The 22913-nt window shown below is 46.4% G+C and overlaps 1 protein-coding gene across 1 annotated transcript in view; it reads right to left on the bottom strand.

Annotated features, from left to right (window-relative positions):
- Positions 1 to 306: 306 nt before the first annotated feature.
- The window catches only part of gabarapl2 (GABA(A) receptor-associated protein like 2), a 30393-nt gene continuing 7786 nt past the window's right edge, over positions 307 to 22913 (bottom strand). Inside the window, exons 3-4 of the mRNA XM_084171006.1 lie at positions 4469 to 4641; positions 307 to 631 (exon numbers count right to left, since the gene is read on the bottom strand). Of these exons, the coding sequence (XP_084027132.1) occupies positions 541 to 631; positions 4469 to 4641 (264 nt within the window). The 3' untranslated portion in view covers positions 307 to 540. The remainder of the gene's footprint in view (positions 632 to 4468; positions 4642 to 22913) is intronic.

The following is a 22913-nucleotide window of genomic DNA, read 5'->3' as shown; positions in this document are numbered from 1 at the left end:
GCCATTCATATTGCTGTTGTGTGTGTGTTCCCCCAGGTCTCCGACCACCAGATGAGCGTGCCCAGACGCTTCACCACCCTCAGCCCGATACGCCGCTCCATCACTGGGGAACACACACACTAAGCACTTGGACTGGACACCCCCGGACATTTGGTGACCCCCGGAGCACAGGTACCCACAGGACCCTGTAGCACCCCTGGAACCCCTGACACCCCTGGCCCTCCTCTTCCCGCCTGAAACCTTCAATAAAGAACTCTGAATTTGAACTTGCGCTCTTGGGTCCTCTTCTGTCCGTGACAGTTTTCTTTACCTAAAAGTAATCAAATGTACAATTTATGGTTTCAATATAATATGATATGAGTGATACTAGTAATACAAATGCATCCATAACATGATTAATGTTGAGGTTTCTAACACACTTCTTCCACACATCTTTCTTTATTATGATAGTGATATAATCAAGCTTGTCTGCAAGAAATAATGGGGTGATTGGTTCAAGTAGGATGCAAGGGTTGTGTCAACTCAATGTTGTGTGAAGGCCTAGAAACCAAATGTGTTTTCGCCACTGTACGCCATGTACAGAAAGCCATCCTCGTCTCTCTCTTTCTCATATAGCTGTCCCATTGTCAGACTGCAAGATAGAGAAAGACATTGCTCACATTTTGAACATACATTTTCCAGAACACACAAACATTTAAAACAGATACATCCTCCAACCAGACACAGTTCGAACTCAGAACACAAATGCATGCACATACAGTACCAGTAAAAATGTTGGACACACCTACTCATTCAAGGGTTTTTCTTTATGTTGACTATTTTCTACATTGTAGAATTTATGTTGACTATTTTCTACATTGTAGAATAATAGCAAAGACATCAAAACTATGAAATAAAACATATGGAATCATGTAGTAACCAAAAAAAGTGTTAAACAAATCAAAATATATTTTAGATTTTAGATTCTTCAAAGTAGCCACCCTTTGCCTTGATGACAGATTTGCACACTCTTGGCATTCTCTCAACCAGCTTCATGAGGAATGCTTTTCCAACAGTCTTGAAGGAGTTCCCACATATGCTGAGCACTTGTTGGCTGCTTTTCCTTCACTCTGCGGTCCAACTCATCCCAAACCATCTCAATTGGGTTGAGGTCGGGTGATTGTGGAGGCCAGGTCATCTGATGCAGCACTCCATCACTCTCCTTGGTCAAATAGCCCTTACATAGCATGGAGGTGTGTTTTGGGTCATTGTCCTGTTGAAAAACAAATGATAGTCCCACTAAGCGCAAACCAGATGGGATGGCGTATCGCTGCAGAATGCTGTGGTAGCCATGCTGGTTAAGTGTGCCTTGAATTCTAAATAAATCACAGACAGAGTCACCAGCAAAGGACCCCCACACCATCACACCTCCTCATCCATGCTTCACGGTGGGAACCACACATGTGGAGATCATCCGTTCACCTACTCTGCGTCTCACAAAGACACGGCGGTTGGAACCAAAAATCTTAGATTTGGACTCATCGGACAAAAGGACAGAATTCCACCAGTCTAATGTCTATTGCTCGTGTTTCTTGGTGCAAGCAAGTCTCTTCTTATTATTGGTGTCCTTTAGTAGTGGTTTCTTTGCAGCAATTCGAACATGAAGGCCTGATTCACGCAGTCTCCTCTGAAGAGTTGATGTTGACATGTTACTTGAACTCTGTGAAGCATTTATTTGGGCTGCAATCTGAGGTGCTGTTAACTCTAATGAACTTATCTTCTGCAGCAGAGGTAACTCTAGGTCTTCCTTTCCTGTGGTGGTCCTCGTGAGAGCCAGTTTCATCATAACGCTTGATGGTTTCTGCGACTGCACTTGAAGAAACTTTCAAAGTTCTTGAAATTTTCCAGATTGACTGACCTTCATGTCTTAACTTAATGATGGACTGTCGTTATATTTGGATTTGTTTAACACTTTTTTGGTTACTACATGATTCCATATGTGTTATTTCATAGTTTTGATGTCTTCACTATTATTCTACAATGTAGAAAATTTTACAAATAAAGAAAAACCCTAGAATGAGTAGGTGTGTCCAAACTTTTGTTGACTGGTACTGTACATTCACTCCTCTATTAGTCTCGCTTTGCCATACTTCCAAGTCTCGTGGGAAAGCTGAAAATCAAGGTTCCTCCTACAATGAGGGAAAAAAGTATTTGATCCCCTGCTGATTTTGTACGTTTGCCCACTGACAAAGAAATTATCAGTCTAGTTATTTGAACAGTGAGAGACTCCAGAAAAAAATCCAGAAAAACGCATGTCAAAAATGTTATAAATTGATTTGCATTTTAAGGAGGGAAATAAGTATTTGACCCCCTCTCAATCAGAAAGATTTCTGGCTCCCAGGTGTCTTTTATACAGGTAAAAAGGGAGTGCTCCTAATCTCAGTTTGTTACCTGTATAAAAGACACCTGTCCACAGAAGCAATCAATCAATCAGATTCCAAAATCTCCACCATGGCCAAGACCAAAGAGCTCTCCAAGGATGTCAGGGACAAGATTGTAGACCTACACAAGGATGGAATGGGCTACAAGACTATCGGCAAGCAGCTTGGTGAGAAGGTGACAACAGTTGGTGCGATTATTTGCAAATGGAAGAAACACAAAATAACTGTCAATCTCCCTAGGCCTGGGGCTCCATGCAAGTTCTCACCTCGTGGAGTTGCAATGATCATGAGACCGGTGAGGAATCAGCCCAGAACTACACGGAAGGATCTTGTCAATGATCTCAAGGCAGCTGGGACCATAGTCACCAAGAAAACAATTGGTAACACACTACGCCGTGAAGGACTGAAATCCTGCAGCGCCCGCAAGGTCCCCCTGCTCAAGAAAGCACATATACAGGGCCGTCTGAAGTTTGCCAATGAACTTGCCAATGAACATCTGAATGATTCAGAGGAGAACTGGGTGAAAGTTTTGTGGTCAGATGAGACCAAAATCGAGCTCTTTGGCATCAACTCAACTCGCCTTGTTTGGAGGAGGAGGAATGCTGCCTATGACCCCAAGAACACCATCCCCACCGTCAAACATGGAGGTGGAAACATTATGCTTTGGGGGTGTTTTTCTGCTAAGGGGACAGGACAACTTCACCGCATCAAAGGGACGATGGACGGGGACATGTACCGTCAAATCTTGGGTGAGAACCTCCTTCCCTCAGCCAGGGCATTGAAAATGGGTTGTGGATGGGTATTCCAGCATGACAATGACCCAAAACACACGGCCAAGGCAACAAAGGAGTGGCTCAAGAAGAGCACATTAAGGTCCTGGAGTGGCCTAGCCAGTCTCCAGACCTTAATCCCATAGGAAATCTGTGGAGGGAGCTGAAGGTTCGAGTTGCCAAACGTCAGCCTCGAAACCTTAATGACTTGGAGAAGATCTGCAAAGAGGAGTGGAACAAAATCCCTCCTGAGATGTGTGCAAACCTGGTGGCCAACTACAAGAAATGTCTGACCTCTGTGATTGCCAACAAGGGTTTTGCCACCAAGTACTAAGTCATGTTTTGCAGAGGGGTCAAATACTTATTTCCCTCATTAAAATGCAAATCAATTTATAACATTTTTGACATGCGTTTTTCTGGATTTTTTTGTTGTTATTCTGTCTCTCACTGTTCAAATAAACCTACCATTAAAAGTATAGACTGATCATGTCTTTGTCAGTGGGCAAACGTACAAAATCAGCAGGGGATCAAATACTTTTTTCCCTCATTGTATATATACCCCACACACAATACACATTCAGGAACTCATCTGACATCTGAGTCACCCGTGATGTGTTCAAAAAGTTAATCTTACATCAGAATGGCATTGTCTAGAAAATATAAACAATTGCATAAGGATGCTGAGTTTTAAAGTATCTAATTTCAAGGCCTATTCAGTCTAACCCCGTAACCATGTGTTACCAACAGTCTACTCACATAATGCATTAGTAGGTATATGTATTTAACAGGTTTTTGACAGATAGTACTAACAATCAGTCCCAGCTAGAGAGATTGTGATTCGGGTAGATTTGAAGGTGTGATTACGTGCAAGTCATTTCTTGTTGGCAGACTACGTAACATAAATGTCTGATCAAATTACATGAGATTTTAGTTCTGGGTTAACCAAGATTTGGTGTAAGTGAAGGAGATTGGTATGGCTATACTCTTTCACAGGGAGATTGATTTAACAGAGACTGAAATGGAATGTTCCTGGTCTTTAGTTACAGAGATGGACACACAAACAAATGCACATACAGACCACGTGGGATTAAACCTAGGCTGGTATAAGAATGCAACAGTTCTTGAAGACAAAAAGTAAAGTGTGGATGGTTGTATAACACGTTAGATCATTGGGACAGAGTGAAAAACAATGCACTCAGGGCTCATTTAGATCAGTGTTTTAAGAAATACTACTCACAGCCCACACCCCTTCCTCCAATTAAGTCAATTTAATCTCACCTGGACTGGGGAACAGTTTTGTCAACAAAGAGAAAGATAGCTTTCTCCGAGGACAGCTGGATGCGCTTCCTGATGATCCACATGAACTGGGCCACTGTAATGTCAGAAGGGACCAAGTATTTTCTCTTGTCGATGTCCACTATCTGTGAGCCAGACACTTTCTCCACTATCACCTGAGAAGCAGATAAATAACATATTTAAACACACACACCAACAGGGATATGACGTATAACATCCTTTTGTGTTATGATATACACACAGCCAAACACAAACATTCCAGCGATTTTCCACAATTCAGTGTGCTCAATATTTTATTTATTTAATCTTTATTCAGCCAGGTACATTGTTACAATAACGACCTTATTGTACATTTACGTATAACACATTCATACATAAGGGTGTAGGACAGGGTCTCTCTGGTCCTGGATCTTGGACCCGCTACTCAAGCAGGTCCATGATTCGTTTCAGGCAGGGTTCATTTGCATTTCATAAATGCTTTGCAGCATGGATCAGGTTACCAAACGCTCCAGGATCGGGATCATAAATGGATATGTGAAAGTGCTCATAGAGATCCTATTAAATTACTAGTGGGGCTATGTCATAAACCCTCAGAGTTACAGAAGGGTGAAAATGGCAGGGAAAAATCCAAACCAGTCTAATTGGAATGAATGGCAGTAGAGGCATCAGTTATGCATTTCCTGATTTTACTTATGCAGGAAAATAAAAGTAAAGCATGTGATATAGAAGAAATTGTGTAAAATAATTATTGTCGACCTAAAATATTGTCATATAATTAGAAGTACAGTTTATATGGGTTTTATACACATTTTCTGTATAAATAGCCTCTAAAATATATGTAAACAGATCATAAATGTCCCAATTTGTGTTTTCTTGGAAATCTCTCAGTGCTATTATATGATACAATATCAGTACTTACATTTTACATTTTAGTCATTTAGCAGACGCTCTTATCCAGAGCGACTTACAGTTAGTGAGTGCATACATTATTTTTCATACTGGCCCCCCGTGGGAATCGAACCCACAACCCTGGCGTTGCAAACGCATGCTCTACCAACTGAGCTACATCCCTGCCGGCCATTCCCTCCCCTACACTCCCGGTCGCGGCCGGCAACGACAGAGCCTGGATTCGAACCAGGATCTCTAGTGGCACAGCTAGCACTGCGATGCAGTGCCTTAGACCACTGCGCCACTCAGGAGGCATACATTTTCATTAATCACTACTTGTTTTTGTAAGTGGAACTCTATTCCACATCAGGTAACTGATACAAGCAGTAGAATCAGATTTAAAAAACAGGTAAGTCCACCTTATGGAACAGCGGGGACTGTGAAGAAACACACACAAAGGTACAGACACGCGCATACGCACACAAGCAGTAGCACAAACACTCTACACACACGTACATTGTAATATTGTTGTATAGTGGTATTATACATTTTGTATTGTAGATATGTAGTGCTGTGATAATGTTATATGATGTAATGTTTTATATTTTGTTTTATATGTAATGTAGGGGCCTTATTGTGTTTGGACCCCAGGAAGAGTAGTTGCAGCCTTGGAAGCAACTAATGAGGATCCTGATTGTTACGGATACAGGTATCCTGTGTTTTTCCTCTCCTTCTGCCCTAATCACAGGTGTCCTGTATGTTCCTGATTGGTGGTCGTTGAGATGTCTGCTGATTGCTAAGGTGGACCAATCAGTGAACATTCCTCGGCATGGCACCACCTGTTGCCGGTTTTTCAATCACACATCCCTTTGTATAAAAACCAGTCAGTTGTGTTTGTAGGGAAAAGACTGTTTCCGTATGTGAGTATGGATACTGTGGTATCCTGTGTATTGTGTACTCACTAAGTTTGGTTACTCTGTTTGGTAATTTTGTTAGAGACTATTTCCGTATGTGAGTATGGATACTGTGGTATCCTGTGTATTGTGTACTCACTAATTTGCTGATTACTCTGTTTGGTAACTTTGTGTGTTTCTGGGAAAAGGGGAGTTTAAGCAAGTTGCCCTTGGGCGTACATTACCCGTAGGAAGAAATCTGTCTAAAAACACTAGTTAGACCTGAGCGGACCTGTCACGATCGTCAGGGAGAGACCAATGCGCAGCGTGTTGAACGAACATGTTTACTTTATTTAATTAAAGCACGAACAAAACAAGAAACGACTCGTGAAGTCCACGGTAACAAAGACCGACACGGAACAAAAACCCACAAACACAAAGGGAAAACAGACAGTTTAAATATGGCTCCCAATCAGAGACAACCAGCCAACAGCTGACACTCGTTGCCTCTGATTGGGAGTCACTCAGGCAAAACATAGAAATAGACGAACTAGAACCCCCAACATAGAAACACACCACATAGAACAAACACACCCTGGCTCAACAACTAGAGTCCCATAGCCAGGGTGTGACAGTACCCCCCCCTAAAGGCGCGGACTGCGACCGCGCCTCAAAAAGAGCAAAACAGGGGAGGGCTGGGTGGGCATACCTCCTCGGCGGCGGTTCTGGCTCCGGGCTTGCCCACCACCCTCCAACAAACCCCCCATAGCGCCCCTGGTCCGGTCTGGCCCCGCTGGCTAGAGCTGGACTGGACGTAGCAGGAGCGGTTAGCTTCAACTCCGTAGTGGAGCCGTTGACCGGTACCTGGTTAGGCACCGGTGACCCAGGCACGGGTTGTGCCGGACAGACGACGCGCACCCCTGGCTTGGTGCGTGAGGCAGGAAAGGACCGGACCTGGCTGACGATACGCACCCCTGGCTTGGTGCGTGGAGCAGCAACGGGCCTCACTGGACTGACGACTCGCACCCCTGGCTTGGTGCGAGTGGCCGGAACGGGCTGGACCAGGCTGACGACTCGCACCCCTGGCTTGGTGCGAGTGGCAGGAACGGGCTGGACCAGGCTGACGACTCGCACCCCTGGCTTGGTGCGAGTGGCAGGCACGGGCTGGACCAGGCTGACGACTCGCACCGTAGACTTGGTGCGAGTGGCAGGAACAGGCCGGGCCGGGCTGGCGACGCGCACCGTAGACTTGGTGCGAGTGGCAGGAACAGGCCGGGCCGGGCTGGCGACGCGCACCGTAGGCTTGGTGCGTGGAGCAGCAACGGGCCTTACCGGGCTGGCGATGCGCACCGTAGGCTTGGTGCGAGGGGCAGGAACAGGCCGGGCCGGGCTGGCGACGCACACCGTAGGCTTGGTGCGGGGAGCAGGCACGGGCCGTGCCGGACTGACGAAGCGCACCACTGACTTGGTGCGGGGAGCAGGAACGGGCCGGACCGGGCTGACGAAGCGCACTACTGACTTGGTGCGGGGAGCAGGAACGGGCCGGACCGGGCTGACGAAGCGCACTACTGACTTGGTGCGGGGAGCAGGAACGGACCGGACCGGGCTGGCGAAGCGTACCACAGGCTCGATGCGGGGAGCAGGAACAGGCCGGACCGGGCTGGCGACGCGCACCACAGGCTCGATGCGAGGAACAGGAACAGACCGGACCGCACTGGGGACACACACCCCTGGCCCTACGCGGGGATCAGGAACGGGCCGGACCGGACTGGTAACACACCCCAGTACCTCTCGCCGTGCCTCCACACTTTCCTTCCCCTTAGTGACCAGTGGCCCCCTTAACATGGCGGCCTCCTCTGCCAACCCGCTGGACCGCTCTATCGCGGCCTCCTGCTGCCCCGACGTCGTGAGCCCCCCCCTAAAAATTTTCTGGGGGTCTCTCCTCCCCGTGGGCCAGGCCTCTATAGTTTTCGCCCAACTCTCGCTCTTCTGCCTCCAACTCCAGCCATTCTGCTCTTCATTAGGCTTGACCCAGTCGAGACTCTTCCTCCACTGTTCCCAAGTCCACCCTCTCTGCTCTTCACTCGGCTTAGCCCAGTCGAGACCCCTACTCCATCGATCCCAAGTCCTTCCTCTCTCCTCTTCACGCTGCTTGGTCCAGTTTTGGTGGGTTTTTCTGTCACGATCGTCAGGGAGAGACCAATGCGCAGCGTGTTGAACGAACATGTTTACTTTATTTAATTAAAGCACGAACAAAACAAGAAACGACTCGTGAAGTCCACGGTAACAAAGACCGACACGGAACAAAAACCCACAAACACAAAGGGAAAACAGACAGTTTAAATATGGCTCCCAATCAGAGACAACCAGCCAACAGCTGACACTCGTTGCCTCTGATTGGGAGTCACTCAGGCAAAACATAGAAATAGACGAACTAGAACCCCCAACATAGAAACACACCACATAGAACAAACACACCCTGGCTCAACAACTAGAGTCCCATAGCCAGGGTGTGACAGGACCACCCACTGTACTTTTGTATGACTAGCAGTAGCTTAGCGGTTCTTGAGGCAGGCAAGATCAGTTTAGGGGTGTTTTACACTATTGTTTCATTTCTTGGGTCCTGCTCAGCCCTTTTTCCCAAAACCTTTACCGTGTGTTCAGCAATAAACCTTTTATGTTTGACGGTAGTTTATGGTTGTCGTGTAGTGTTTCGTTCTCACTGTTCCATGTCACACTTATAATTTGCATGAATTATGTTACGGGTCTCATGTCCATCACCCTAGACGTTTAAAGCCACGGGGTTCGTAACATAAAGTGGGGGTTCGTCCGGGATCTATCTCATTGATACTCATGCAAATTAGTTAGTGTCTGGTTCAGTGTTGAGCTTGGCAGCTGTAACTACCAGTTTTTTTGTGTGTTCAGTAGTCGACGGCTCGTGTTGCTAGTTTAGGATGGCTACTTTTGAGTTGGATGCATTTTTGGAAAACCCTACGTGGGAGATTTTTGAGAATTGCCGTAGAGTGGATCTACAGGTTTTGGCTGACCACTTTTCTGTACCCATACCGAGGGGTTTAGTGAAAGCAGAAGTTAGGGAAGTAGTGTTAGCGATATTATTGAACGAGCGAGTGCTTGAATTACCGCCGCCTGACCCTGCTGCTCCTGTAGGGGATGTGGTTGCTGCTCCTGTAAGCCCATCAGTGTCTGAGGACGAGGCTAAGGCTCCAGCCACATTGCCCCGTTATGACCCACTCTCCCCACTGACTGACAGTGATGCCAGGATCGATGTCCGCTCGACACGACTCCAAATGGAGGCGGAAGAGCGGGCACAAATCAGGCAAGACAAGCTGGAGATGCGTAAAATGGAGCTAGAGGCAGAACAGGAGACGCGTAAGCTAGAGGCAGAACAGGAGGCGCGTAAGCTAGAGGCAGAACTGGAGACGCGTAGGCTTGATCAAGAACTGGAGACGCGTAGGCTTGATCAAGAACTGGAGACGCGTAAGATGGAACTGGAGGTGCGTAAAATGGAACTGGAGGCAGAAACAGCGAGGTTAGTCTCTGCTCATACTATGCCTGCTAGTGAGCCATCCTCACCAGCTGTGTCGTCTGCTACTTTTGATATTAGTAGACAGATCACCTTGGTACCTGTGTTTAGGGAGTCAGAGGTTGATTCCTATTTCAGTGTGTTTGAACGTATAGCGGTAGCATTGAAATGGCCCGAAGAGGTATGGTGCCTATTACTTCAGTGTAAATTAACAGGTAAAGCCCAAGAGGTTCTGTCAGCACTACCTCTTGAAGACAGCTTGAATTATGACGTGGTCAAAGCTACTGTTCTTCGTGCCTATGAGCTTGTTCCTGAGGCATATCGACAGAGATTTAGGTCTCATAAAAAGTATCCTACTCAGACTTATGTGGAGTTTGCTAGAGACAAAGGAAATCTGTTTGACAAATGGCACAGTGCTAGTAAAGTAACTGATTTTAACTCTCTACGGGAGTTAATCTTGTTAGAAGAGTTTAAAAATTGCTTACCGGAACGCATTGTAGTTTATCTGAACGAACAGAAAGTATCCTCACTGTCGGAAGCGTCTGTATTGGCAGACGAGTTTGTGTTGACGCATAAGAGCGTGTTTTCGGCTCGTACGGAGAGCAGGGCTGCGGAGTTGCTAACTTTTAGTCCTAGTCGACCAGCAGTACATCCAGCACGCCCAAAAGATGTGCGTCACTGTTTCTATTGTCATAAGGTGGGACATTTGGTTAGTGATTGCTTTTTGCTTAAACGCAAACAGGGGATGCCTCAGCACGCCAGGCCGCCAACGGGTGTTGGGCTGATTCGTACGGTTGTAAGGCCGGAATCAAGACAGAGGCCTCATAGTGAATGTGGTTTGAAAGTCCCTGTCCCAGATCACAGTTATGAACCGTTCATTTTTGAGGGGTTTGTTTCTATATCAGATGACGAAGCGTCTCAGCGTCCAGTTAGAATCCTTAGAGATACTGGTGCGGCGCAGTCGTTCATACTAGCTGATGTGTTGCCCTTGTCTAATAATACATATTGTGGTTCCAGTGTGTTAGTACAAGGAATTGAAATGGGATTTGTCCCAGTGCCATTGCACTTTGTGAACGTACACTCTGAGTTAGTCAGTGGAGTGTTCAGAGTTGGCGTACGTCCTATGTTGCCAGTAAAAGGCGTGACATTTATAATGGGCAACGATATTGCCGGAGGAAAGGTGATACCCGTATTGGAGGTATTGGATAAAAGTGACCAGTCTCTCTCCGAGGAGCTGGCACAGGGTTATCCAGATGTGTTCCCCGCTTGTGCTGTCACACGTGCTCAAGCACGACAAGTGGGTGAAGTGACAGATTTGTCGAACACGATTCTATTCAGAGAGTGTGACCCAGAGGATAGTTCGGGTGCTACCTCTGGTAAGCTGGTGCAGTCTGACCAACAGTCCAGAGAAAGGAAGAAGGATGTGGAACTTGTTGCTGAGGCAATACAGTTACCAGTCACTCGTGAGCAGCTGATCGCTAACCAAAAGGTTGACATTAGCCTGGCTAAATGTTTTTCTAGTGTTGTCTCAGAGGACGAGCTAAAGAAGAAAAACATGGCATACTTCATTGATGGTAATCTCCTCATGCGTAAATGGACATCCCATGTTGACGCTGGCGGAGATTGGAATGCTGTTTACCAAATAGTGATTCCTACAGCCTTTCGACAAAATGTTTTATCCCTCGCTCATGATCACCAGTGGTCCGGACATCTGGGAGTCACCAAGACTTATGATCGAGTTTTGCGACATTTCTTTTGGCCTGGTTTAAAACAAGATGTGGCTCAGTTCTGTCGGACTTGCCACACCTGTCAAGTAATTGGGAAACCGAACCAGGTTATTTCCCCCGCGCCACTTTGTCCCATACCGGCCATAGGTGAACCATTCGAACATGTGATGGTTGATTGTGTTGGACCATTACCAAAGACAAAAGCTGGTAACCAGTTTATGTTGACGATTATGTGTGTGGCCACCAGGTACCCAGAGGCCATTCCTCTGCGAAGGATTACTGCTCCGGTGGTGAGTAAAGCGTTGATCAAATTCTTCTCAACTTTTGGGTTACCTAAGGTGATACAAACTGATCAGGGTACGAATTTCCTTTCTAAACTTTTCAAACAAGTGTTAAAATCCTTGTCAGTTACACACCGTGTGTCAAGCGCATATCACCCAGAGTCTCAGGGTGCGCTTGAACGTTGGCATCAGACACTGAAGTCTATGCTCCGTAAATATTGCTTGGAATCTGAGAAAGATTGGGATGAGGGAGTTCCTCTAGTTTTGTTTGCTGTCCGTGAGACAGTACAGGAATCCCTAGGGTTCAGCCCAGCTGAACTGGTGTTTGGACACACCATGAGAGGACCTATGAAAGTCCTTAAGGATCAGTTTTTGTCACAAGAGTTGTGTGTGAAAGAAAATGTGTTGGACTACGTTAGTCGCTTTCGTGAGCGCCTACATGGTGCCTGTGCTCTAGCAAAGGAAGCGCTGTCTTCCTCACAGAAACGGATGAAACGACACTATGACACACAGGCTGTTTCTCGTTCACTGCAGCCAGGTGACCAAGTTCTTGTATTGTTGCCTGTGCCAGGAGCGTCATTGTCAGCACGTTTCTCTGGTCCTTATGTCATTGAAAAGAAACTAAGTGAAACTGACTACGTGATACAGACTCCTGATAGAAAACGCCAATCTCGTGTGTGCCACGTTAACATGTTGAAGACATACCACACCAGACCCGTCACTCAGATAGACAGTCCAGAGAAACTGGCCGAGTCGGCTGTCCCTATTGCTGCTACGGCTGTAGTGGGAGGTCATGTTAATGATGTGGACGGAGATGGTTTGGAGTTGCGCAATACTCAGCAGCAGTGTGCTAGATTGCCCAATTCAGAGATGCTGCTGTCTCTCCCGCCAAGCCTGATTCATTTAACGGACAGACAGTCAGAGGATATTGTGAGACTACTACACAGCTTTCCGTGTCTTTTTAATGATGTTCCTACATGCACAAATGTGTTAGAACATGACATTAATGTTGGAAACGCTGCACCTATCAAGCAACATGCTTATCGTGTCAACGTCTCTCAGAGAAAGATAATGAGGGATGAGGTCGGCTATTTGCTGGAGAATAACCTGGCTATGCCAAGTTCAAGTCCTTGGAGTTCTCCGTGCATTCTGGTTCCTAAACCTGATGGGACATCCAGATTATGTACGGACTATCGGAAGGTCAATGCTGTCACAGTGGCCGACTCGTTCCCGTTACCCAGACTGGATGACTGTATTGATACTGTTGGTGCTGCTACTTATGTAACCAAACTAGATCTTCTAAAAGGTTACTGGCAGGTGCCGTTAACCTCACGTGCCTCCGACATCTCTGCCTTTGTGACCCCAGATCACTTCCTACAATATGCTGTTATGGCATTTGGGATGCGGAAAGCACCAGCCACTTTCCAACGCCTGGTTAACACAGTATTGGCTGGAGTTCCTAATTGTAGTGCTTACCTTGATGATCTGGTAATTTATTCAACTGAGTGGTCTGATCATGTTAACACTCTAAGGGTAGTGTGTGAACGTCCAGCAGCCGCTTCTCTAACCCTGAACTTAGCAAAGTGCGAGTTTGGGAAGGCCACTGTTACTTATCTCGGTAAACAGGTCGGCCATGGTCAGGTGCGCCCTCTAGATGCCAAGGTCTCAGCTATAAATGCATTTCCCGCACCTACCACCAGAAGAGAGCTACGCCGCTTTTTAGGGATGGTTGGCTACTACCGTAGTTTCTGTAAAAATGTATCTGCGGTAGTTGCTCCATTAACGGATTTGCTCAGTCCGGCGAGAAAATTTGTATGGTCTGAAGATTGTCGTACTGCTTTCAACACTGCTAAAGCACTCTTATGTAGTACTCCTGTTCTTGCTGCGCCAGATTTTGAACGACCGTTTAAACTGGAGGTAGATGCAAGTGCCAGAGGTGCTGGTGCTGTTCTACTGCAGCAGGACCAGAGTGGAGTGGACCATCCTGTCTGTTATTTTTCACGGAAATTTAACAAATGTCAGACAAACTATTCCACCATTGAACAAGAAGCTCTAGCTTTGTTGTTAGCACTGCAGTACTTTGAAGTTTATGTTGGTTCCAGTGCATTACCAGTGATAGTGTATACTGACCATAACCCCTTAGTTTTTCTCCACCGGATGTACAACCAGAACCAACGCCTTATGCGTTGGGCACTTGTCGTGCAAAATTATAATTTGGAGATCCGCCACAAAAAGGGGTTGGATAATGTGTTGGCAGATGCTTTGTCTCGTGTTTAATGATCTAGGTTTTTTTGTTATCCCCTAGGATTATTTTTGAATTTTGGGTGTTGTGATGGTACGTGTGTCGCAAACCATTGTGGTTTGCTCTTTTAAGGGTGGGAGTGTTACGGATACAGGTATCCTGTGTCCTGTGTTTTTCCTCTCCTTCTGCCCTAATCACAGGTGTCCTGTATGTTCCTGATTGGTGGTCGTTGAGATGTCTGCTGATTGCTAAGGTGGACCAATCAGTGAACATTCCTCGGCATGGCACCACCTGTTGCTGGTTTTTCAATCACACATCCCTTTGTATAAAAACCAGTCAGTTGTGTTTGTAGGGAAAAGACTGTTTCCGTATGTGAGTATGGATACTGTGGTATCCTGTGTATTGTGTACTCACTAAGTTTGGTTACTCTGTTTGGTAATTTTGTTAGAGACTATTTCCGTATGTGAGTATGGATACTGTGGTATCCTGTGTATTGTGTACTCACTAATTTGCTGATTACTCTGTTTGGTAACTTTGTGTGTTTCTGGGAAAATGGGAGTTTAAGCAAGTTGCCCTTGGGCGTACATTACCCGTAGGAAGAAATCTGTCTAAAAACACTAGTTAGACCTGAGCGGACCACCCACTGTACTTTTGTATGACTAGCAGTAGCTTAGCGGTTCTTGAGGCAGGCAAGATCAGTTTAGGGGTGTTTTACACTATTGTTTCATTTCTTGGGTCCTGCTCAGCCCTTTTTCCCAAAACCTTTACCGTGTGTTCAGCAATAAACCTTTTATGTTTGACGGTAGTTTATGGTTGCCGTGTAGTTTTTCGTTCTCACTGTTCCATGTCACACTTATAATTTGCATGAATTATGTTACGGGTCTCATGTCCATCACCCTAGACGTTTAAAGCCACGGGGTTCGTAACACTGATAAATACAAATACAATGTAGGACAGCTACAACTTCAGCAATCTACAGGGAATGGTCTTAGAATAAATATAAATTGAGTATATTTAATTATTATGTCTTAACATATTCTTAAATTAAACGTACACCTTCATAAACCTACAATGCTTCAATGGAACCTCCAATCTGTCTCTCTCTCTCTGCACTCTATTAGGAATGTATTGAACCTGATCCCTCTGCTATGAGCCTCAGAGAAAACATTTTAGATAGTGGTACAACTATGGCACACTATTGATGAGCCTGTTCACAGTTGTAACTATAATTGTGATGTATTGATTTAGATCAGGGGTGTCAAACTCATTTTAGCTCAGGGGCCACATGGAGGAAAATCTATTCCCAAGTGGGCCGGATCGGAAAAATCATGGTATATATAACTTAAAAACAACAACTTCAGATTGTTTTCTTTGTTTTAATACGATCAACATACAACATAAAGCTGGAGCCTGAGGACAGTGTGTCCAAAATAGTACAAGCACAACATCACTATTAATCATAAAACACGTCAAGTTTATTTGAAAATTCTAAAGAAAAAGAACACACAAACACACAATGCCTCAGTGATTAACAGAACTGTTTCACAGATCACAGAACTATATCAGGGTGTCATTTCTCAGGCAGAAATGTAGATAAAAATAATGAAATCCTGTTCCCCAAACAAGTGCAAGAACCACAGAGTCAAGAATAGGTTAAATATACAAATAAAATAAAATCAATTAAAAACAATAGCACATCAACATAAAAACATATAAACATAAAGCTGGAGCCTGAGGACAGTGTCCAAAAGCACAACATCACTATTAATCATAAAACACCTCAAGTTATTTGAAAGTTCTGAGGACAAAGAACACACAAACACACAATGCCTCAGTGATTCACATAAGTATATCACAGAACTATATCAGGGTGTCATTTCTCAGGCAGAAATGTAGATAGAAATAATGAAATCCTGTTCCCCAAACAAGTGCAAGAACCACAGAGTCAAGAATAGGTTAAATATACAAATAAAATAAAAACAATTAAAAACAATAGCACATCAACATAAAAACATATAAACATCAATCTGAAAGCGTTGCTCAAACTCCCGTAACAGTCCCGTTATTTTATCTTTGAACCGCTTCATGTCTGCCACATGTTGGGTCGCGCACACATTTTTCAGACAGGGGAAGTGAGCTGCATCACCACCGGCAAGTTGCGTGTCCCACAATGACAGCTTCAACTTGAAAGAAAGTATGCTGTCATAATACTGCGTGACAACTTTGTTGCGCCCTTGCAGCTATTTGTTCAAGTTATTCAGGTGCTCTGTAACATCCACCTTAAATGCAAGGTCCTGCATCCATTCTGCGGAATGAAATTCTAACACTGGTTTGCCCTTTTCTTCCATGAACTGTTCAATTTCTTCTCGTAAATCAAAGAAACGCCTCAGCACAGCACCTCGGCTTAACCATCTTACCTCAGTGTGGTATGGCAGGCCATATATGTGGTCTTTCTCTCTGAGAAGGCTGTCAAACTGACGGTGATTCAGGCTTCTGGATCGGATGAAATTAACAGTTTGGATGACCACCTTCATGACGTTATCCATCTTTAATGACTTGCAACACAAAGCCTCCTGGTGCAAAATACAGTGAAAAGTCAAAAAATCACGTCCCCTATTTGCAGATTGCACTTTCTCTCTGAACTTTGTCACAACGCCTGCTTTTTTCCCGATCATTGAGGGCGCACCATCTGTAGCCAGGCTGACAGCGCGGGACCAGTCCACTCCGACCCTGTCCAGCGCGCCGACGAGTGCGGTAAAAATATCAGCTGCTGTCGTTGTATCTGTCATCGGCACCAACTCCACGAACTCCTCGGTGACGGTCAATGTGTCATCAACTCCGCGGATGAAAATGGCCAGTTGTGCAACATCTGTAATGTCCGTGCTTTCATCAATTGCAACCGAAAACGCAATAAATGACTTTACTTTTTGCTTCAACTGGCTGTCCAAATCCACTGAAAGATCGGAAATCCTGTCTGCAACTGTGTTTCTTGTCAGGCTGATATTTGCAAAAGCCTGCCGCTTTTCAGGGCACACAATCTCCGCTGCCTTCATCATGCATGTTTTTACAAATTCACCCTCACTAAATGGTTTTGAAGCCACTGCGATTTCATTAGCAATGAGGTAGCTAGCTTTCACTGCAGCGTCACTGATGTCTCAGCTGTGAGTAAACACAGACTGCTGTTTCTTCAGACCCGCCAACAGTTCATTCACCTTCTCTCATCTCCGCTGTCCTTGAAAGTTGTCATATTTGTCGGCATGAAGACTCACATAGTGGTGACGAAGGTTATATTCTTTCAGCATAAATAGGATGACCATTTTTCTTGGAACACTCTGCACTCTGGGTCCACTTTTCTCTTTTTTGACAGAGACATATTGGGGCAATGAGGGTGCCAAAGCACATAATGTTAAAAGTAGAAGCCGTAATAAATATCGCGGGCAAAACAAAGTAGCTCATTGGCTGCACGTGCTTGACCTACTTGCTCTGCCCCGGTATAAACAGTTTGCTTGCTTAACACAATTGCTATTGCGCCATCCAGTGGACGCAATTGGAACAGCAGTTTATTTTATTGAAAAATTGCAGCGCATTTTTATACTTTACAAAATTATTATTAATTTTATTATTATTATTTTTTATTTTATTTTTTCAAAATCATCTCGCGGGCCGGATTAAACCCGTTTGCGGGCCTGATCCGGCCCGTGGGCCGGACGTTTGACACCCCTGATTTAGATAATACTATTATTACACATGTATAGCCTAGTTGAAGATGTTCTGTGATTGTTGAAAGAAGAACGTTTACCAGTATGGGTAGTGCCATTTCCTAAATCCATACTGAGCATATCTCTCTCTAACTATTGGTCTATTTTACATTTATACACAGACAACACTAAACAACACTATAAATCCACCACATATGGCAACACATCATCATCCTATGATTCCCATTGTGGGTGGTCAAACTTTGTGAGTGTGGGGTTAAGAGGTGTTCTTGTACAACAGACATTTCTGTTCATGGGTAATCAGCATAGGATATTCAAGGCTTGGTGGTCCTGGTGCATGCCTGGCTGTGTTCGGCTCTGTGCGAGACAGGGGGTTTTGGGAAGGGAAATGGAGGGTCCCACGTTAACAGGTCACGGCCACAGCGAAAACACTTGCCACACAGTACATGGTGCGGTTCTCCCACCTGACTGTGCAGCTTCCATCAGTAGCAGTGTCCCAGTAGCAGGAGTTGGCGGTGTGGAGACCAGCACCACTCTTCTGCATGATGACACAGTTCACTATGAACTTGAATGGTCTCCCTTGTTTGACCAACTGGGTGAGAGAGTGCTCCACGATGCTGACAGTCCATTGGTTCCCTTTGTTCTGGTTGTAGCCTATTCCTCCAATGATACCTTCGATACACTCTTTAACAGAGACACTGGCCTCATCTGTGTTGAAAGACACCTGTGATTCATATATAAAAAAGGCTCATTATGAAAAACATGAAAAAACTAGAGGGTATTACTTAGTTATGATATAAAGTCAAACAAAGGTGTGTTGTTGAGTGTTTGGCATTCATTCACACAGTTGTCACTTTTCCTGCAATCACTTTTCTCCCCAATCAAACTCCTCCCACTGGGATAATCCGGGCAAAATAAACAAATCCCCTCAAGTACTCGCTTGTGACGTTTCAAAACACCATCTATTCAGTGCATGCAAATGTTAGCTAGCCATCTAGCTAACTGGGCCGAATGATATAAAGTCTGAGATATATATATAGCTAGCTATATAGCTAAATGCACAATCTACCTCCTCTCCGGAATTGTACTCCTCCATTGCTTTAAAGGCAAAGATCTCCACTTTATACAAAGACCGTTTCGCCGATCCTGCTGTTGTTCCTGTTTAGCTTTCAACGAGATTGAGATCATCAAAGGCAGAGACAAATATGTGTATAGCTAAACCACAACCAACGTGAACAAATGAGTCATAGTGGGCAAAACAAGCAATACTTGTTGCATTTACAACTTGTCTAAGTCCTATTGTCAAGGGCTGATGTAAATGTGGTGTGGGAGTCAGGCGCAGGACACTGAAGCTTAGTCCAACAGACTTTTACTAGTAAACACTAGGCAAAAATACAAACAACGGCCTCAACACAAAACAGAGGCGAGCGATTACGCAAACTGTGCGTAAACTACAAAACAAAAAACAGAGAGCAGCTCCAACGGACAGGCGAACAATAACACACAAACTAACCAACACAAAGCAGGCAACTTATAGGACACATAATCAGACACAAACGGACACAGGTGCAATAGACAGACAAAACCAATCTAACATCGAAACATCTAACGGTGGTAGCTAGTACTCCGGGGACGGCGAACGCCGAAGCCTGCCCGAGCAAGGAGGAGGAGCAGCCTCGGCAGAATCCGTGACAGTACCCCCCCCTTGACGCGCGGCTCGAGCCGTGCGCCGACCCCGGCCTCGGGGACGACCAGGAGGACGCGGAGCCGGTCGCGTGGGATGACCACGGTGGAACTCAGTCAGGAGAGATGGATCTAGGATATCCCTCCTAGGCACCCAGCACCGTTCCTCCGGACCGTACCCCTCCCACTCCACGAGATACTGGAGACCCCCCATCCGACGTCTCGAGTCCAAGATGGTCCTGACCGTGTACGCCGGAGCTCCCTCGATGTCCAGTGGGGGCGGAGGGGTCTCTCCTATCTCACCTTCCTGGAGTGGACCAGCTACCACCGGCCTGAGAAGAGACACATGGAACGAGGGGTTAATATTCTTATAATCAATAGGCAGTTGTAACCTGTAACACACCTCGTTCAATCTCCTCAGGACTTTAAAAGGCCCCACAAACCGCCGACCCAGCTTCCGGCAGGGCAGGCGGAGGGGCAGGTTTCGAGTCGAGAGCCAGACTCGATCTCCCGGTGCGTACACCGGACCCTCACTGCGGTGGCGATCGGCGCTCGCCTTCTGTCGACGGATGGCCCGCTGCAGATGGACATGAGCAGCGTTCCACGTCTCCTCCGAGCGCCGAATCCACTCATCCACCGCAGGAGCCTCGATCTGGCTCTCGTGCCATGGTGCCAGAACCGGCTGATACCCTAACACACACTGGAAAGGGGTTAGATTGGTGGAGGAGTGGCGGAGAGAGTTCTGTGCCATCTCTGCCCAGGGGATATACCTTGACCACTCCTCCGGCCGGCCCTGGCAATAGGACCTCAGAAACCTACCCACATCCTGGTTGACTCGTTCTACCTGCCCATTGCTCTCTGGGTGGTAACCCGAGGTAAGGCTCACCGAGACCCCCAAGCTTTCCATGAACGCCCCCCAGACTCTGGAGGTGAACTGGGGACCTCGGTCAGACACTATATCCTCGGGAACCCCATAGTGCCAGAAAACGTGGGTAAATAGGGCCTCAGCGGTCTGTAGGGCAGTAGGGAGACCCGGCATCGGGAGGAGACGACAGGCCTTGGAAAACCGATCCACAACGACCAAAATGGTGGTATTCCCCTGGTATTCCCCAGATAAAACTGAATGATCTCCTCATGACCCCCCTGCGTAGTCATCTTAAGTGGTGCTGTGACTTCTCTAATCAACCCCGACCCCAGCGGCCGGCTGTCTAGGGCATGAACAGGGAAGGGGGCTTCCACCGGCCGAAGGGGAATTCCTAACCTAGAACAAAATTCACGATCAACAAAATTCCCAGCTGCGCCTGAATCTACTAGCGCCTTATGCTGGGAATGAGGTACCACCTGTGGAAATCTCACAGGTATACACAGGTGACCAACAGAGAGCTCTGGGTAAGTGGGGCGCCTACTCACCTGAAATGACTCCCCAGTGCGTGACCTGTTGTCCCCTCTCCCAGGAGACCCTCCCCAGCACCTAGCCGCAGTGTGCCCTCCACGGCCACAGTTGGTGCAGGGGACGGCCCCCCTCGGGTTCTCTCTCCTCCTCTCCCTAGCGCCAGCACCCCCGAGCTCCATGGGAATCGGCTCGGAGGTGCTGGAGGGCGGAATGGACGACCCCCATTCAGGACGTCCGCGGGTAGCCAGCAGGGTGTCGAGACGGATGGAAATGTCCACCAACTGGTCGAAGGATAGGTTGGTGTCCCTGCAGGCCAGCTCACGACGAACGTCCTCTCGTAGGCTGCACCGATAATGGTTGATGAGGGCCCTCTCATTCCACCCCGCATCCGCCGCTAAAGTCCGGAACTCCAGGGCGAACTCCTGTGCACTCCTCTTCCCCTGTCGGAGGTGGAACAGACGCTCCCCCGCCGCCTTCCCCTCAGGTGGATGATCGAACACAGCCCTGAAGCGGCGGGAGAACTCCGCGTAGGTGATGGTGGCGGCGTCTATTCCCCTCCATTCGGCGTTGGCCCACTCCAACGCCTTGCCGGATAGACAGGAGATGAGGGCGGAGACGCTCTCGTGTCCCGAGGGCGCCGGGTGTATGGTGGCCAGGTAGAGTTCCACCTGCAGGAGGAACCCCTGACACCCGGCTGCGGTACCATCATATGCCCTCGGGAGCGAGAGCCGAATGCCACTGGGTTCCGGTGCTGGGAGAGGAGGACTGGCCGATGGTGATGGTAAGGTGTGCGAAGGCGTGGGCACCTCTCCAGTGACCAAACGGCGCAGAGTGTTGGACACCTCGTTCATGGAGGCCCCAAGTTGCCGGATCATGGTGTCTTGATCGCTGATCCGTTCCTCCAGCGACTTGGGTGCCGCCGCTGCTCCTGCTGACTCCATATGGTGTGTTATTCTGTCAAGGGCTGATGTAAATGTGGTGTGGGAGTCAGGCGCAGGACACTGAAGCTTAGTCCAAAAGACTTTTACTAGTAAACACTAGGCAAAAATACAAACAACGGCCTCAACACAAAACAGAGGCGAGCGATTTCGCAAACTGTGCGTAAACTACAAAACAAAAAACAGAGAGCAGCTCCAACGGACAGGCGAACAATAACACACAAACTAACCAACACAAAGCAGGCAACTTATAGGACACATAATCAGACACAAACGGACACAGGTGCAACAGACAGACAAAACCAATCTAACATCGAAACATCTAACGGTGGTAGCTAGTACTCCGGGGACGGCGAACGCCGAAGCCTGCCCGAGCAAGGAGGAGGAGCAGCCTCGGCAGAATCCGTGACACCTATCATCAACTGATTTCAGCCAGTGTATGGCTATGGATTGACTGTATTGTTTGAATGGAATGTCGGCATATTTGCAGTTAATTAGATTATTTCCTATAAAACTGTCTGGCTAGCTAGCCAGCAAAACATACCATGCAGATAATACTTCTTCTTCTTCTTCTTCTTCTTCTTCTTCTTCTTCTTCTTCTTCTTCTTCTTCTTCTTCTTCTTCTTCTTTAGCACGCTATTCCTCTTACACCGTTCAAGCTAGAAACGCCATTCAACCTTTAAAACGTCAACTTTCTTATATATTTTATACTTTTTAAAATATTACATTTATTGTCCTTCTTTTTGTCCTCCATTCCATTGTATGGGATTTCCTAAACATTCTAAAAGTTAGTGTTTACATCTTCGTTTATTTCTCTGCTACTCAAAGCTAGCGTTTGAACAAAAAATTATATTCTGATAAAAACTTACAGCTGTTTTAGTAACCGCTTCAACAACATAGATGTAGTTTTATTTGCAAACAAATGCAGTTTTGACCACTCCCCCATCAAGTCAGACAAAAACATAGAGGGTATGAAATCTTCCCCTACTTCTCAAATCTGAAAACGGATTAGGAATAGCGTCTACCAATCTGTAGGTAAAGCTGTTTTAGTTCTCTTTCTAGCTGCAGTAAATCATGTCAGAAGCTAGCAGATTAATTACATTTTTACATTTTAGTCAT

Source organism: Coregonus lavaretus (assembly GCF_964263955.1).
Source record: "Coregonus lavaretus genome assembly, chromosome: 11".
In the NCBI taxonomy this organism is placed as follows: domain Eukaryota; kingdom Metazoa; phylum Chordata; class Actinopteri; order Salmoniformes; family Salmonidae; genus Coregonus; species Coregonus lavaretus.
The sequence above is the reverse complement of the archived record's forward strand: the minus strand, read 5'-3'. Positions and strand labels throughout refer to the sequence as shown.